The 14,273-nt window shown below is 39.3% G+C and overlaps 1 protein-coding gene across 1 annotated transcript in view; it reads right to left on the bottom strand.

Moving 5' to 3' along the window:
- The window catches only part of Ank2 (ankyrin 2), a 227,539-nt gene that overhangs the window by 40,136 nt on the left and 173,130 nt on the right, over positions 1–14,273 (bottom strand). The window contains exons 26-29 of the mRNA XM_038310750.2: positions 12,450–12,552; positions 11,659–11,762; positions 7,366–7,401; positions 1,144–1,368 (exon numbers count right to left, since the gene is read on the bottom strand). Of these exons, the coding sequence (XP_038166678.1) occupies positions 1,144–1,368; positions 7,366–7,401; positions 11,659–11,762; positions 12,450–12,552 (468 nt within the window). The remainder of the gene's footprint in view (positions 1–1,143; positions 1,369–7,365; positions 7,402–11,658; positions 11,763–12,449; positions 12,553–14,273) is intronic.

The raw sequence follows: 14,273 nt of genomic DNA on the forward strand, positions 1-14,273 counted from the left end.
CAGCAGCCAGCCGTTTCCATAGATATTCCTCAACAGCTTTGACGGTTACCAAAAGCCTTCAACTACCTGAGCAGCTGGGATCTAGGCTCTGAACTGAACATCAAGAACCTCGAAAGAATCCAACCATGGTGACATTTTCTGAGGCAACCCAGAACTTCACAGGCTCTTTCCAAAGCTCTGTCTGATATGACAAAGGAGAGGTGCCTTCTACACCTGGGAACTAGCAACACATCCCTTTTTAATTTGGAGCAATCTGTTAACAGTTTGCCCCAAATTACAAGCTTTAGAACATGTTCAGAGTTCTAAAGCAAGAAATCTTCTCCCCGAGTATGATGCTGACAACAATCAAACGGAATCCTGATTAGTAAGATTTTTTTTCTCTCTCAGTTTTAAGCACCAAGACTTAAATACAATTGATTTGTTTCAAAATGATTTGAAACCCCTTTCCCCTCCAAAGTCTCATCCTTTCGTTACCATTCAGTGGCAACTTTTCAGCTGATACACTGGAGGGTCACCTAGTATGACAGTAGCCATACAGACAGACAGAAGGAAGAAGAAATGCTAATGTCTGCTCAAAATTGCCAAAATGAGAATGGCAGAGGTTAAATCTCAGTATTTTCATCTTACCCCATGGCTTAAAAGCTGAAGGAGGCAGTTTTGATAATAGAAAACGCACACATCATTTAGACTGAACTTTAGATATTCTATGAAGGCAACACTCCGGTCCAAAGCGGAGGTGGCAACTGGATTCATAACCACACAAGGCGTTAAATGTATGTTTCAAACAGAGTGCTTTTTTTTTTCTTTATACTTTGCCTTTTAGCCTCAGACAAGAAAAAGATATACTTACCAAAGCCTAAAAAAACATGACTATCCCATTTGGGAATCTGACAGTTATTCCCACATCCAAGAAGCAAAAATACTAGCAACCTGCATGTTTCATTGACCGACGCCTTATCATGGACGTGTGGAAGTGAAGTCAGGCATCAAGGCACTATTTCCAATGTTAAAAAAAAATGTCACAGGAGCCTATCCATTTTCAAAATGGCTTAACGTACCTTTGGCGTTTCATCCCACTGGGTCTCGGGGTAGCGGGCATAAGCCCATCGGAGACTAAGGAGGAGGCTTATGGGAAACCCTTACCCAAGGAACTGAGCTCCGGAAGGTCCCACTTCAATGAGGCGGCTGGCCAGGCCTTCTCCTTCCACCATTGGCGGCATGGTTGCTAGTCTATGGCGTTTCACCAGGCGGCAGGTGACTCGCGTTGGCGCTGTGCATTTCCGAGGTGGGATAATGATCCTAAGCCCGTTGTGTCTGCATCCTCGCATGGCACCACCTCGGGCATCCACCATAAAACTGACCAGGAAACTGAAAATTGAAAGAGAAGATTAGGCGTGCTTCGAGGAAATATGGCAGATAAACAGTCTGTGAGTTTGTTTCTTTGCTATACTCTTTAGTTCTTCTCAGAACAATTCTTTTAAATGCAAATGCCCCGTGGAAAAGTATTTCTCAAGTTTATGCTAATACCTATATTTGTATTACTTATTTTAATTTCCGTATGATCTTTATATGCTACTGAAGAATAATTCAATTTTTGTTAGTAAGTGGCATGAAACTGCAAAGAACGTGGACAAGACTTCTCTCTCCTTATATATCCTATGTATTCATGTGTTCAAATAATATAAGGCTAGATCACACAGGAAATACCAAATGTCATATGTTTTAAGTTAATTCAATTTAACTTTCCAAGATTACATCTGTCTAGATCGTTTTAATATGATCTCATGACTGAAAAACGACCTTAAGGACATTTTCTTAAGGTCAAATCCATGCCAATGTGTCCTGCCCACAAATCATCATTCCCAGGGTGCCGACTTGTTACAAGATGGGAAAACTGGATTAGGACTGATTTTCTGGTTAAAGCGGATAGTTGGACTTTTAAGAGGTCTCAGAGATTAGCCATACTAACTGAAACAGAGGGTGAATACTGGAAACAAACAGAACACCCTTTGCTCTGTTTTCTGCGGGAGAAGTCCAGTATGGGAAGCCCAGACTCATGCTGATAGAGGTACTTGCATGGCATGGTTTTACCCAAATTATAATGAACTGGAATTGAAGAAAATCATAATTTACATTTGCAAAAGCATCCCTGTAACTTTGGCTTCTCTACTGGTCATCAATCATGACAAAAAGAATGGTAATCTCAAGTGACTAAGGCTGTGGAGTGTGCTGAGAGAAAGTTTCTAATGTCTCTTTGGGGTGGTCACAAATCCTGGAGCAGCTTTGCTTAGAATGCTTGTTACTTCGTTAGTCGTGACACTCACCGAGGTCCCTTGGGCACGCACCTCCTATAGGAGCAAAAGTTAAAAAGCATAACAATCTAGCTGCCCTGTACATAGACACAAGGACACGTGTAAACAGTGTGTAGGCTCTTCCACAATCACGCTAGTGTTCCCCCATTTTCACTGCATTTGCAAAGTCTTTACAACAGCCACAAAATGGAAGCAACATATAGGTGTTTCATAGATCAACGAATAACCGCGCCGAGCCAGGTCAACACGCCTAGATATTGCTTCCATGACAACACTGAAAACGTTTGCAAGGTATTCCACCCAAGTAAGTTGTGGGATAGAAACACGATACACTTAGGTTATTTTTTTTTTTTTTAGGCGAGTGAAGCATCGTAGCATCCTCTTGGCAGCAGAACACAGAATGCATTAGACATGCCATTAAACAGAGAACCTGTTGCTAGTAAGAGAAATGGGTGTGGAGGAGCCCAGAGTACCCTCTGAAGCACGTCATGCAGCAGAAACCACAGGAGCCACAGTCCTTCCACATGCAGTAGCCAGGCTGGGCCTACCATTCTCCCCTAGCAGCTGAGTTTTCAGTAGGGGCAATAACTGCTGAGTACAAGCAACAGTCCCTATGGGATTAACCATTGACATTCTGGGTGTTCCTAAAGCACCCTGAGGAAAAAAGCTGTAGCGTTTCTCACTTTTAGTCTTTCATATGAATTCTGAAATGTTTTCTTTCTGACTTTTAAATATAGATAGACATTCACTCAAGAGTGGAACTGGAAATACTTCCAGATGAGTGAGCGGATTTTCCTCTATTATTTTTATTTGAGTATGTTTATGTTGATTTTCATTTAAAAGTAGAAAAAATGCTGCTGTTTCAGCTAGCAGTGTTTCCAGACTCGCTGCACTATTTCCAACTTATTTATAGTTAACACTAATGCTTCCTTTGCTTTTTCTCCCTCGTCAACTTTTTGAGATAGGATCTTGTGTAATACAGGCTAACCTTGGACTTTCTACATTTAGGAGATTAACTTTGTACTCTTGGTCTCCTGCCTTTAACTCTAAAGTTCTGCTACTATAAATTATCACCATACCTAGGGAATTTTTCAAGTCTCGGCTACCATGTGCTAAGAATATATGTGTTGAAACTGGAAGGGATAATTATTAAGCATCTGCCTAATGTTACATAGAGTATCTATGTCTTTTGAAGAAAGAAACAGAGTTACTCATGTCCCAGGCCTTTATATGTCCATGGTATTTTTTTTTCCAGTGATGGCCTTTAGCCTCCAGGATATCAATTCTCTACCAAAAAAAAAAAAAAAAAAAAAAAAAAAAAAAAAAAAAAAAACTTGTAGGATACTCTGGTGGTCTACCCCAAAACAGAGAATCAGCAGCTAAGACCTTGACATATTCTATTACTTTCCCTGGCCGGCACCGCTAAAGCCCTCTTTTCTGTATTACTTCCTCCCTGGTTTCTGCTTCCATAATCCTTTTGTGTGATCTGTTACTCTACCATAAATGTCAGGAGCTATGCCAAGAGACTCACACTCTAAGCCAAGATGTCACTCTGTACCTTCTTCCTTGCTTGGACCTCTAACTTCTTTGATCAATGAGATTTGATCTATCAAGGTGTCATCAAAGGGCTGTAGCAATAGTGAACACAGTCTCAGCCCCCTAGTACTCGCTACAGTGCACAGTATGGAGTCATAAATAATTTTTGAGTAAATGAATGAATCTAAGGATGAAATGTCAGGCTATGACAAGTGTGTGCGCTTACAGGGATCAGGGAGAGCAAGACATGAGGCAAGTGAGTGAATTCTTTGATGTCTGGTCAGCTATTATGATCAAGCATGACTCAAAGCAGGTGTAGCAAAGCAGTGGAAAAATACTATGTCTAATTTTAAAGAGTCTACCCCGTACATTTATGCTCTACCAGGAAATCTGGTGTAGTTATTTCCCTGGGTAGAGGATTAGTAGAAAATGAGAGATTACGAGAATTAAGAGTTTGAATCTAACAAAATGATATTTTTTTTAAAGTGATAACAAGATTGTATGAAGAAAGACTGTGGAAAAGGAGAATCAAAATAGCAGAACTTAAAGACTGAGCTAGCATATAGATACACTTCCCAGCAATCATTCCTGTGTTCTTACTGATCTGGAAAACAGTCCTAAGTACAGAATCAAATACAAAGCAAATTGGAAGGATTAAGAGCCCAAAATGCATAATCCAGGGCAAAGTGGCAAACTCCAGGGAAGGGAAACCTCCGTATTCTACCAAGTAATGGAAAAATGGCACAGGCTACCAGAAAGCTACAAAGTCCAGTGAAGACATTTTCCTGAGAAGGTGAGGAGAGAGAGGAGGGGAAGGAGGGAGAGAGAGAGAGAAATGAAAAATGCCAAGAAAAAGAAAGGTCTGGAAGACATAAAACAACTGTCATCGTCAGAAGAAACAAAGGGCATTGTAAGCTTAGCCTAGCAGTAAACATTTTAGGCAAATTTGACTCATAATGTAATCATCAAATGACTAATTAAGACTGAACTTCACAGTATATTCCCAGAGTCTCTCTCCTGTACGTAGAAAGAGTAGGAGAAACAGTGCCTGGACTTTGTACCTAGGTACCAATGGAGTTTACTTAACCAGTCAATCCCAATAGTTTCTAGCATAAAACTGGGTAAACATTTGAAGAGTTTCATCAAAAGTGGAAGAATACCAAAAGGTGCCACTACCCGATGGCTAAGGGAATTAGGAGGCAGTTACTCTGCCGTGTCTAAAGCAACTGGCAACTCCACAAGAGTCTTTTCATTCTAAGGACTGGGAGGGAAAAGAGAGAAGATGAAAGGAGTGAGCCATGCAAGGCTGCAGTGCATCAGCTAGACTGCTGGAGTGAACTGTATGAATATAATTCTCCCACGTTTGGGGGGATATTAGAAATGAGGCAATGCGATTCCTGCAAACATTTACAGATGAAAAGAACGGAAGGAAACCAAAGAAGGCAGCTATGTACAAAGAAGGTGAGAGGAATGTGAACCGAAGCTCAGCTCTCCAGTCTGGAGTGTGACTTGAAAGCATCCTAGTCTTGAGGGCTGGCCCTGTCACCATTTACAGGTACAAGGAGAAATAAATCACGTGTGGGTAAAGAATACAGCTTTACTAAATGGCTACTCCCATGACCTTCTTTTTCCTGCCTTTTTATCTTTTTAATGTCATGGTCATTGAAATGTACATCATACGTCACCTAAAACAGTGAAAAAAAACTAAAGAACCTTCAATGCACTCACATTTGCGCTAAGGAGTTTAATACGAGTTATGGTTGCCTTATGAAATTGATTATTCAAATAGGCTGTGAGAATTCCGTTACTGCAGCACGGGGCGCTGTGCTACCATGTTCTTTCCAAGTCTGTTACGAATTACTTCTGTAACCACACTCAAGCAAGTTGAAAACTTCATTAGTTTTTGTTTTCTATGCATCAATTAAGAGATTTAGGTGAATGAACTCTGAAGTGACTGCCTAATGTTACAAATTTGATGCAGCTAATGACTAACTAGATCAGTCATCCTACCTAAATATTTGATTTTAGCAGCTCTGGAGGAATTCCTAATTGGAAAGCAAACTGTTACTGCTCCAATAAATATAGTTTCTGACCCATGGTTAAATAGAGACTCTCTTGAAAAATGCGTAGGCATACTGCATTAGACATGGACTTAAGACTACATAGAGCTGGGGGGATAACCAGGGGACATTGGCTCTGATGCATCTAACTCCCCAAATGACAGCAGTCATGCAAAATAGAAACCCTGAAGTTTTCTAAATTGTGAGATACAATGTTTTCACAATTTAAAAAGGAATAAAAGCAAACACAATTCACTTTTATTAGGCAGATGACTTGCTGATAAATATGCAATTTGATTAGCTGAACAGGTACATGCTTCAGAGGAGAAAACAAGGATTTGGACTTTGAAAATGACTATATTGTACACCCCCAGAGTTACTGATACTTTGAATTTCCATTTAACTCATCTAGGACCATGGGCTGGGAACAGGGAGGAGACTGCAGCATTCGGAGTTAGTCACTGGGTGAAGGACAGGAGAAAAGATTCATCAGGGTGCTTCAGTGATGCCGTGTGCACAGCAGAGGGCCTGACATCCGCTCTGATTCTCAGCGTGGTCTGCAACCACACCAGGAGCCGCCTGCTCCATCCTTCCCCAGTCCCTTCCTAGTTCTCCAAATCCCACAAGCTAAAGCATGGGTTAAAAAAATGACACTGGAAAGGGTGATTCAAATTTGTTCACATCACTCAGTAATTGTTCACAAATCGCTCTGTTCGAGAATAGAAATGCAATATTTAGGGTATGCCTGAGAAGACATAAAAGGATGCTTACAACCTTCAAAAATGAAAATATAGAACCGTCTTAATTTAGAGGGATAACCCATATTATCATCATGGATGGCCAAAGGATAAAAATACTATAATCAGTAGCCCAAAGGGAACTTTAAAATAACTTCATCTAAATAATACAGAATGATTGCTATATTTAGAATGCAGATAAGTCATTCTATAGCACAATTCAAAAATATCAAAAGGTTGAACTTAAAACAGAGGAGCAAGGATATGTACTATTATTAAGCCCTTAGCCTTTGGCTCACCTAGAATATGGCAAGATAAGAGCAAAACAAGAAGAAAAGGTCTGAGTGCTACTAAAAAAAATCACAACCTTTAATAAAACTTCAAAATAGCTCTCCCAATTTGCATAATTGTGGGAACATAAGATTTTACTTGGATGTAGCACTTTTCCTCACAAAGAAGCTGAGATGTGGAGGCCATGACCAAAACAGGAGTCCATTTTCATTTTGACCCAGCCAACATCATACCAACTGTATTAAATATACCCACTTTTCCTTGGAAAAGTGAGCAATGACCTTGATTTGGAGAACGTAAGCCTCTGTCTATGTTTCACTAGACATCATCAAAACTAAAGCATCCTGAGGTGTGGCACAGGCAGAAGGAGATGGTGAGGGAGAGGAGACTATGGGACATGTTCAGAGAAGGAATTGCGCAGAGGTTCACCTGCTGTTGTCACGATCAAGACATGGAGAGGCGCGGCTGCAATAGAATAGATACTTTAGCACAGAGAAGAAGTGGATAAGGAATTATAAAGAATGAAATTAGATGTGACTATGATTCAAATATTTAATTCATATACCAACACAGTGTTCACTGAAAAAAAAAAGATGGAAATACAAGTAAGATACCACTCTACGCAAACATAACTGAAATGTCGCTCTATGTAGGCAGAGAGAAGAACAAGCTTTGGGACCTTCGTGGCCACTCCCAGTTTAGGAATCTGGGAATGTTACGTAGTCACTCATAGGGAAGTGAAGCCTTAGCACTTGTTTGTGGGGACACTTAGCCAAGACAAAGTGTCCAAGAGCTAGGAAACACCACGTGGTAACATAATGACAAGTACAAAGTCTTGGATTCTGTAGCTGTAGCTTGGATTCAACTGCTGTCCATTTGCAATTCTTCTGAGACTTTTCTGGTAGGATAGATAATTCCCTGTTGGGCTACAGCAGAACAAACACAAACTGGAAAGGAACAGCTTCAATGACAGCTTCTGTGACAGCTAGAATAAAGCTTACGGCAGAGTAGGTAACATTAATCACCTACTAGTGGGTAGTAAAGATCTAGGCAGACTTGGTCTTAGTGCTTTTCCTCAAGATACAATTGCCTGCTTTGAGCACTGTGGACGTTCTCCCCATACCTAATGTCTAGTCCTTTATAGCCCTACTCTTCACAACTCTTTCCCCCATGGAGTCTGCTTCCTTAACCCCACCCCCACAGGGTTTCATAAGGTTCCAATATTTGCTGACATATGTAAGTATATTTTATTCAATGAACCAGAAATCCAAGGTTCCAGATCAGTTGATTTGCTACTTTATAAAACAACCTTCTTTGTCTGAAAGAATTAGCCTTTGTGGAAGTAAGAACTCCCAAGATATTTTAAGAAACACGAAAAGCTAAATTAAACACTGGAAGAGCGTCTGTAAGCGTTCATATTATGTTGTCCCATGCAAAAGAGACTTGCCTGCCTTATGCCTCAAACATTCTGTGATTTGAGCAAACAGTTTTGAAAACAGCTTTTATGATTTTTTTTTAAAAAAATGTCGTGCAAGGTTCACAACAAAGTTGTCTTCAGTATGTTTTAAAATAGCATATTCTTGGGGCTTTATTTTACTGTGGAATAGTCTAACACCTCATGAGTTGGTCTTTAATTAGTAGCATTTGGATATCATTAAAACATTACAAAGACTTTCAGAGTGGCAATATATAAAGGGAGTTGCAAAACTAATCATTGGTATAAACTGCCTTATACCAGCCAATTTATTATGCATACAGTTAATTCAGAAGAATCGTGAAGTTCATATTTTTTGTACAAACTTTACTGTTATGACCCCCACCGGGAGCCTCTAAGAATAACTGCTTTTTGGATTCATTAGGAGTCAGTTAGACAATTTAAATAATAACAAAAAGTCAAGCCTCTCATTTGTCCAGATACTAAATGCATCTATGCAGGAAGCAGAGTTTAATCATTGACCCAGACCTTTTCAGCCAAGAACATATCTTAAAAAGGAAGTAGAGCGAAGGTAAACAATCAGTACTGATTAGTGGTAGAAAATACAGCTTGAATTTAATGCAGCATTATCTTCATGTGCAAGTTAGGTATAATCACAAGCTCTCTTCACTATCCCCTTACTGAAAAGTCACCTTTTCCTTACATTTTAAGTGAATTAAAACCCAGATCCTTGAAAAATATCTAACAGCTCCTACTTAAGAACCTGATATATTATGAGTGATTAATAATAAATATTACAAGATACAATAAATGCTACTCGTATCTATTAATATGAATATTATTTTCAAACGTCACAGCTCTTAGAATCCTTAACTCTTCAAGGGTAATTTTCCCACTCCCTAGAGTCATCTGTAGCCCCATGTTTGCTCAACCACTACAGTAGAGACACCAATAGATGATGCTACCTGGTAGAAACAAAGCCATACTGCCATCACAAGCTGAATGCATGTGTACTCTCATTCAGAAAACTTGGGGCATGTCTGATTTAACTGATTTAGAGATTGTGGGAAATGTGGGATGTATCTAGGGAGAATGTAAAAATAGTGAAAGTCATTTTATGCTGAGTCCTTATTGTTTCTAGGTAAAGTTTGAAGATATCAAAAGCGTTTACTTTTTAAAAACTCCCCCAATAGAATAAATATATAACACTCATTTTACAGAGAAGTAGACAGAAACTCAGAGAATTTTTCCCATAATGTGCCTACTTCCACATAAAGAGAGTTGGTATCAGGGTCTGAATTAAGACAGTCTGATGCCAAGGCACAGAGTTACCCATAACAATCCTCTCAGTCACAAGGTCTTTTGACTTCATAGAACATTCCCTGAAGTGTCCCTGGAGGTTTTCCTTCTCTACTTTCCTTGACAGTTGATAGAATCTAGTGCTTTGTAGAGTTTGACAAATATGTGGAGAACGAATATATAAGTAGAAATGAGGTAGACGAAATGAGAAACATTCCAGAGAACCAGGTGTGTACTAACTACTCTTCCTGATAAAAAAGACTTTACTGAGCAAAGTTTTTCCCAAACCTGGACTCACAGAAATACAGAAGCCTGAGATCTGTGATTCAGGCAGAATCCATCTGGGATGCAGCTCGGACTTTGATATCTTTACGGCCCCACAGTGATTTCAATATACAGCCAGTGTCAAGTAACTGAGATCAGTATAATAAACGTTTGTAATGCACAAAAGATGGTTTGCTGCAGACCAATTTTATAGGTGCATATCTTTTTAAAAAGGTGTATATCTTAACTTATTAATCTTTAGCTGTTGGATGCTGATGTTTCATTACCAGTAGTCAAGCACAATGATGTCATTATAAACTCACAGATGTTATTTAGTTTGGTGAAATAGATTGGATATTGATGAACTAATGTATTTTATGACCTTCAGTAAAAAGCTTAAAAATTCCCTTTTTAAGGCTAATAATTAATTTGAAAACTAAGCTATTACTCTTTTTGTTACATTCACTCTTTTTAAAAATTCAGCTATTGTTGTTATATTTTACCTAAAATAATGTTTTTATTTTGTGGTGTGGAGTCTGGATTCTTATCTTTTGTCATTAGAGGTCTAGACATCTTTTCTCCCTTATTCATCGTGTGGGGGACCTCAGTAGTAAAAGGCAATGCTATTGTTGTTTTTTGACCAATTTATAATAGAAATTTTAATTTTTCCATTTTTCATTTAGAATAATTAAATTTGAATGGAGTTTAAATTTTTTAAAGCCTCCAAGCAAGTTGTACTGTACCAAGTAGTTGCAATTACTTAACAAGGAAAATAGTGTTTATTTTCAATATCTACCTAAATTTATATTCTATGGCATTTAGTAGACTATTAGACTAAAAAGTCCAAAGTGTTTGCAATGTCATGGAGTATTTTTTTTCCTGGAAATAGGCTTATTTTAAAACACTATGAACAAGAGAGGGCCCACTGCTCAAAACATTTACAGAGATTATACATAGGAGTTTGGGATAATAATTAAAGCCAAAATAGTCCATTTTGTTACATAAAATATAGGTAGAAATTTCACTTAAATATTACTAAAACATGAGGATAGAAAACTATTCAAAAAAGTATTATATTTTAGATCTGTAAGAGACGTGCCCTGTACTTAATTGACCTTATACCCCAAAGGAATCTCTGAAACCTTGAGAATGCTGGGGAGTCCTGTTCCAATTATGGCTTTAACTCTTCGAGAGTGACAAGCAGGCAGTGTGGTGTGCACTCTAGGAAAGACACTGAAAGGACATCTGAGAAAACCACCACTTGAATGTGAACTCTTTTTATTTCTACCCCTCGTTGAGTGTACAGATCCATCTGTGTGCGCCTGTGGTCGTAACCATTGTTTTCAATGTGTCCCTATGTGAGGAAAGGCGTTTATTTCAAGGCCAGTCATTCCGTCTTAGCAGACTAAAACTTCCGAGCAAGCAGCTGGCCTGGCCTCCTTTTGAAAGATGGCTTTAAGGACTGCACACACAGTCCGTGAGAAGGTGATTCTATTCCAGTTGGTTATGCTAAAACACCAGTTTTCTCTGCCAAACTCAACCTCATTTTGCTGTCTCACTGGTGCGGCTGGAACCATGGGGGAAAAAAGCAAAGTCAGTCACAAGTTGAAACAAAGGTCACCTCCTCGGTAAGCTAACCATCCACTAAAGCCGCTGGACAAAGCTGTGACTTTTCTCATCTCTTTTTACCTCTTGATCTGGATACATAATATTGATTCACTCACCCTGAATGAATAGGGCTGGAAGAAAGAGCCACGTTGTCTAAGTTCTCCGTGCCCCAGCTCAGACGATAAGAATTCCTTTCTGCCTCCTTGGCTAGAGCTGACACCTACACACAAAGAACATCAGATTTAATGAAAAACACTGCTTCAAAACTCAAGTAAAATACAATGAATTCTGAAAGAGCAGCAAACAAAAGGTGCTCTGACAGAAATTTTTTATTTAAAAATATAAAATCAAATTATCTCTTCTAGAGCATTCCCTTCTGAATTATATCATGATAGCGGAGTATTTTGAAGAGAGCTACTGTTTGTCGTGTTCCCTATATTCAATCCATCAAGGGAAAAAAAATTATACCTAAAGTTAATATTTTTCAAAATAAACTTTAAGCCTTTTCTCATAGCTCCTTTAAATATGCAACAAAATGTATTTTACAAGGTACCATTCATCATATAAACATGTCCTGACTTTTTTTCTCATAATGAAGATACTACTTATACAACACAAATCTTTATATAAAAATCTCCATAGAGGACTTCAGTGTGGCTAAAGAAAGAAACAGTGTGTTATTTTCAGAGGGAAAATGTTCAGTGAAAAATCTAGTGAACATTTGCACATTGTAGGACACCCTCAAATCTCTTACCCTAATGTTTCTGTTAAGAATGAATTCAGGTTTTTGTCGTTCTCTCAGTTCTCTCTCCCCCTCTAGAGCCCCACCCTCACCCGGTTTCCTCGGGATATCTGTGGTGCTAGGACATTTGAAATCAGACATGAAGACGGAAAGAAAGTCATGTACCTGGTGGCTGGGAATCACAACTGTGTCGTCGATCATGGCGCTGTCTCTCAGGTACGATGCATGGCTCAGAGTGTGAGACCTGTCGGAACTGAAGGATCGGAGGCTGGTAGGTTGGCAGGAGGTCATGACCATGAACCAACAGCGGTGGAGGGTTGGGAAGATGAAATGAGCCGAGCAGGAGAGTGAAAAAAGCGTGCTATTAGCTAACCGGGCAACTTCCAGGGGGCACAGGTCTCAGCGTGGCCCTAACTCTCTGCCCAACAGCTTAGACACATCCTCAGACTCTGCTCAACAGTGAATGGCAAGGGCACAGGGGAATCCACAAGTTAAATGTGATACTCCTAATCTGATTTGTTTTCTTTCCAGAAATATTTGAAACCAGCAACTGTCATTTATTTGCCAGTGGAAGCAATCTATACAGGTAAAAATTCTTAAGTCTGGGCAAAATAACCTCCCAGAAGCCATGGGAAAGTATTTGGTGGAAGGCAGACAGCGCTCAGAGAGCAAAAACAAAACAAAAAGGCAGGTTTCGGGTTATTTTTTTTTGCCCTTGACTTTCCATTCTCGTCCCATGCGTCTTTTCTCTCCACACTGTGAATGGCTGAACGTCAGTGTCCTCCCCTGGAAGGTACAGAGTGAAATGAACTGTAGCCAGATGTGTGCTTCCTGTGGAAGCAGAGTTCCTCTTGTTTATCCCCGGAGAGTCCAACAATGCTGTTATTTCAGAGGAGAGCAGTGTCCCCTTTGTATGCCCTGAGTGTAGTGCAGGAAGCCCTAAAGAGTGTTCGTTGCCATGGGGATGAGAGGCAAGAGCAGGAGGAACTCAGCACCAGCCCAAACAGACACACGCCAAAACAAGGACAAATCGCCAAAGGACACTGCCCAGAAGTGATGTTAGATTTCAAGATGGAATTATGGCCTTGCTATTCAATGCTTTATAATTTTGATAAATCTGAATTTTGTTATTCCAAATTATAGACTCAAATGTAATAGACAAAAAATGTACTTTGCATAATTCATTCATGCTAACCAATCTTTATACTCAAATGGCATTATATTGGTGTTATCTTTTTTATTTTCCTGGAGGGTCTTACTATGTCACCCAGGCTAGTCTGGAACTCACTATGTAACCCAGACTAGCCTTGAACACTTGGTAGTCCTACCTCAGTCTCCCAAGTGCTGAGATTATAGGTCTGAGCACCATGCTTAGCTTATAGATTGATATTTTAAATACTGTATCATATATAGATTTCATACATAGCCCAGAAATTAATAGTTTGCATTCAAACTATTAGCCAAAAACCATAAATGGGTAAAACAAAGGATAAGCAAGCTTTCCTAAAACTATAGAAGCCAACTTCCAATTCCTTTCACCTAGTAGATACTGGTCAGTGAAGCATGGTAGAATTATGGACTGACTGGAAAACTCACATTAAATAAAAGGAAAATAAGCTTGTGGGTTAGTAGAAACAATATAATCTTACAAATGCATCAAAGTTTGTAACCATGTGCTCTGATACATGAGGTGTCGGCGATAACCGGCCATTTGAAGCCAGTACCACATGAAGGATTATTCATAGTAACATTTTCCCATGGTTTGTCAGTAGGTTTCCAGAGCTCACACTTTAAAGAGTAAGTGATGTGACTAAAAGAAATTGATATCGAATGTACTGTAAATCTACTTTTTCATAATAAAATGAAACAAAATATATAATTTGAACTCAGTTCTTCAAGGCCTTTGGGGTAGACTGAGAGTCTCAACACAGGGCACAGGCAGCCTGGATGCCTTGGTAACTAATCAGCTGAGGTTTGAACTCTAGCAAG

This window comes from Arvicola amphibius, chromosome 14 (assembly GCF_903992535.2).
Source record: "Arvicola amphibius chromosome 14, mArvAmp1.2, whole genome shotgun sequence".
NCBI lineage: Eukaryota > Metazoa > Chordata > Mammalia > Rodentia > Cricetidae > Arvicola > Arvicola amphibius.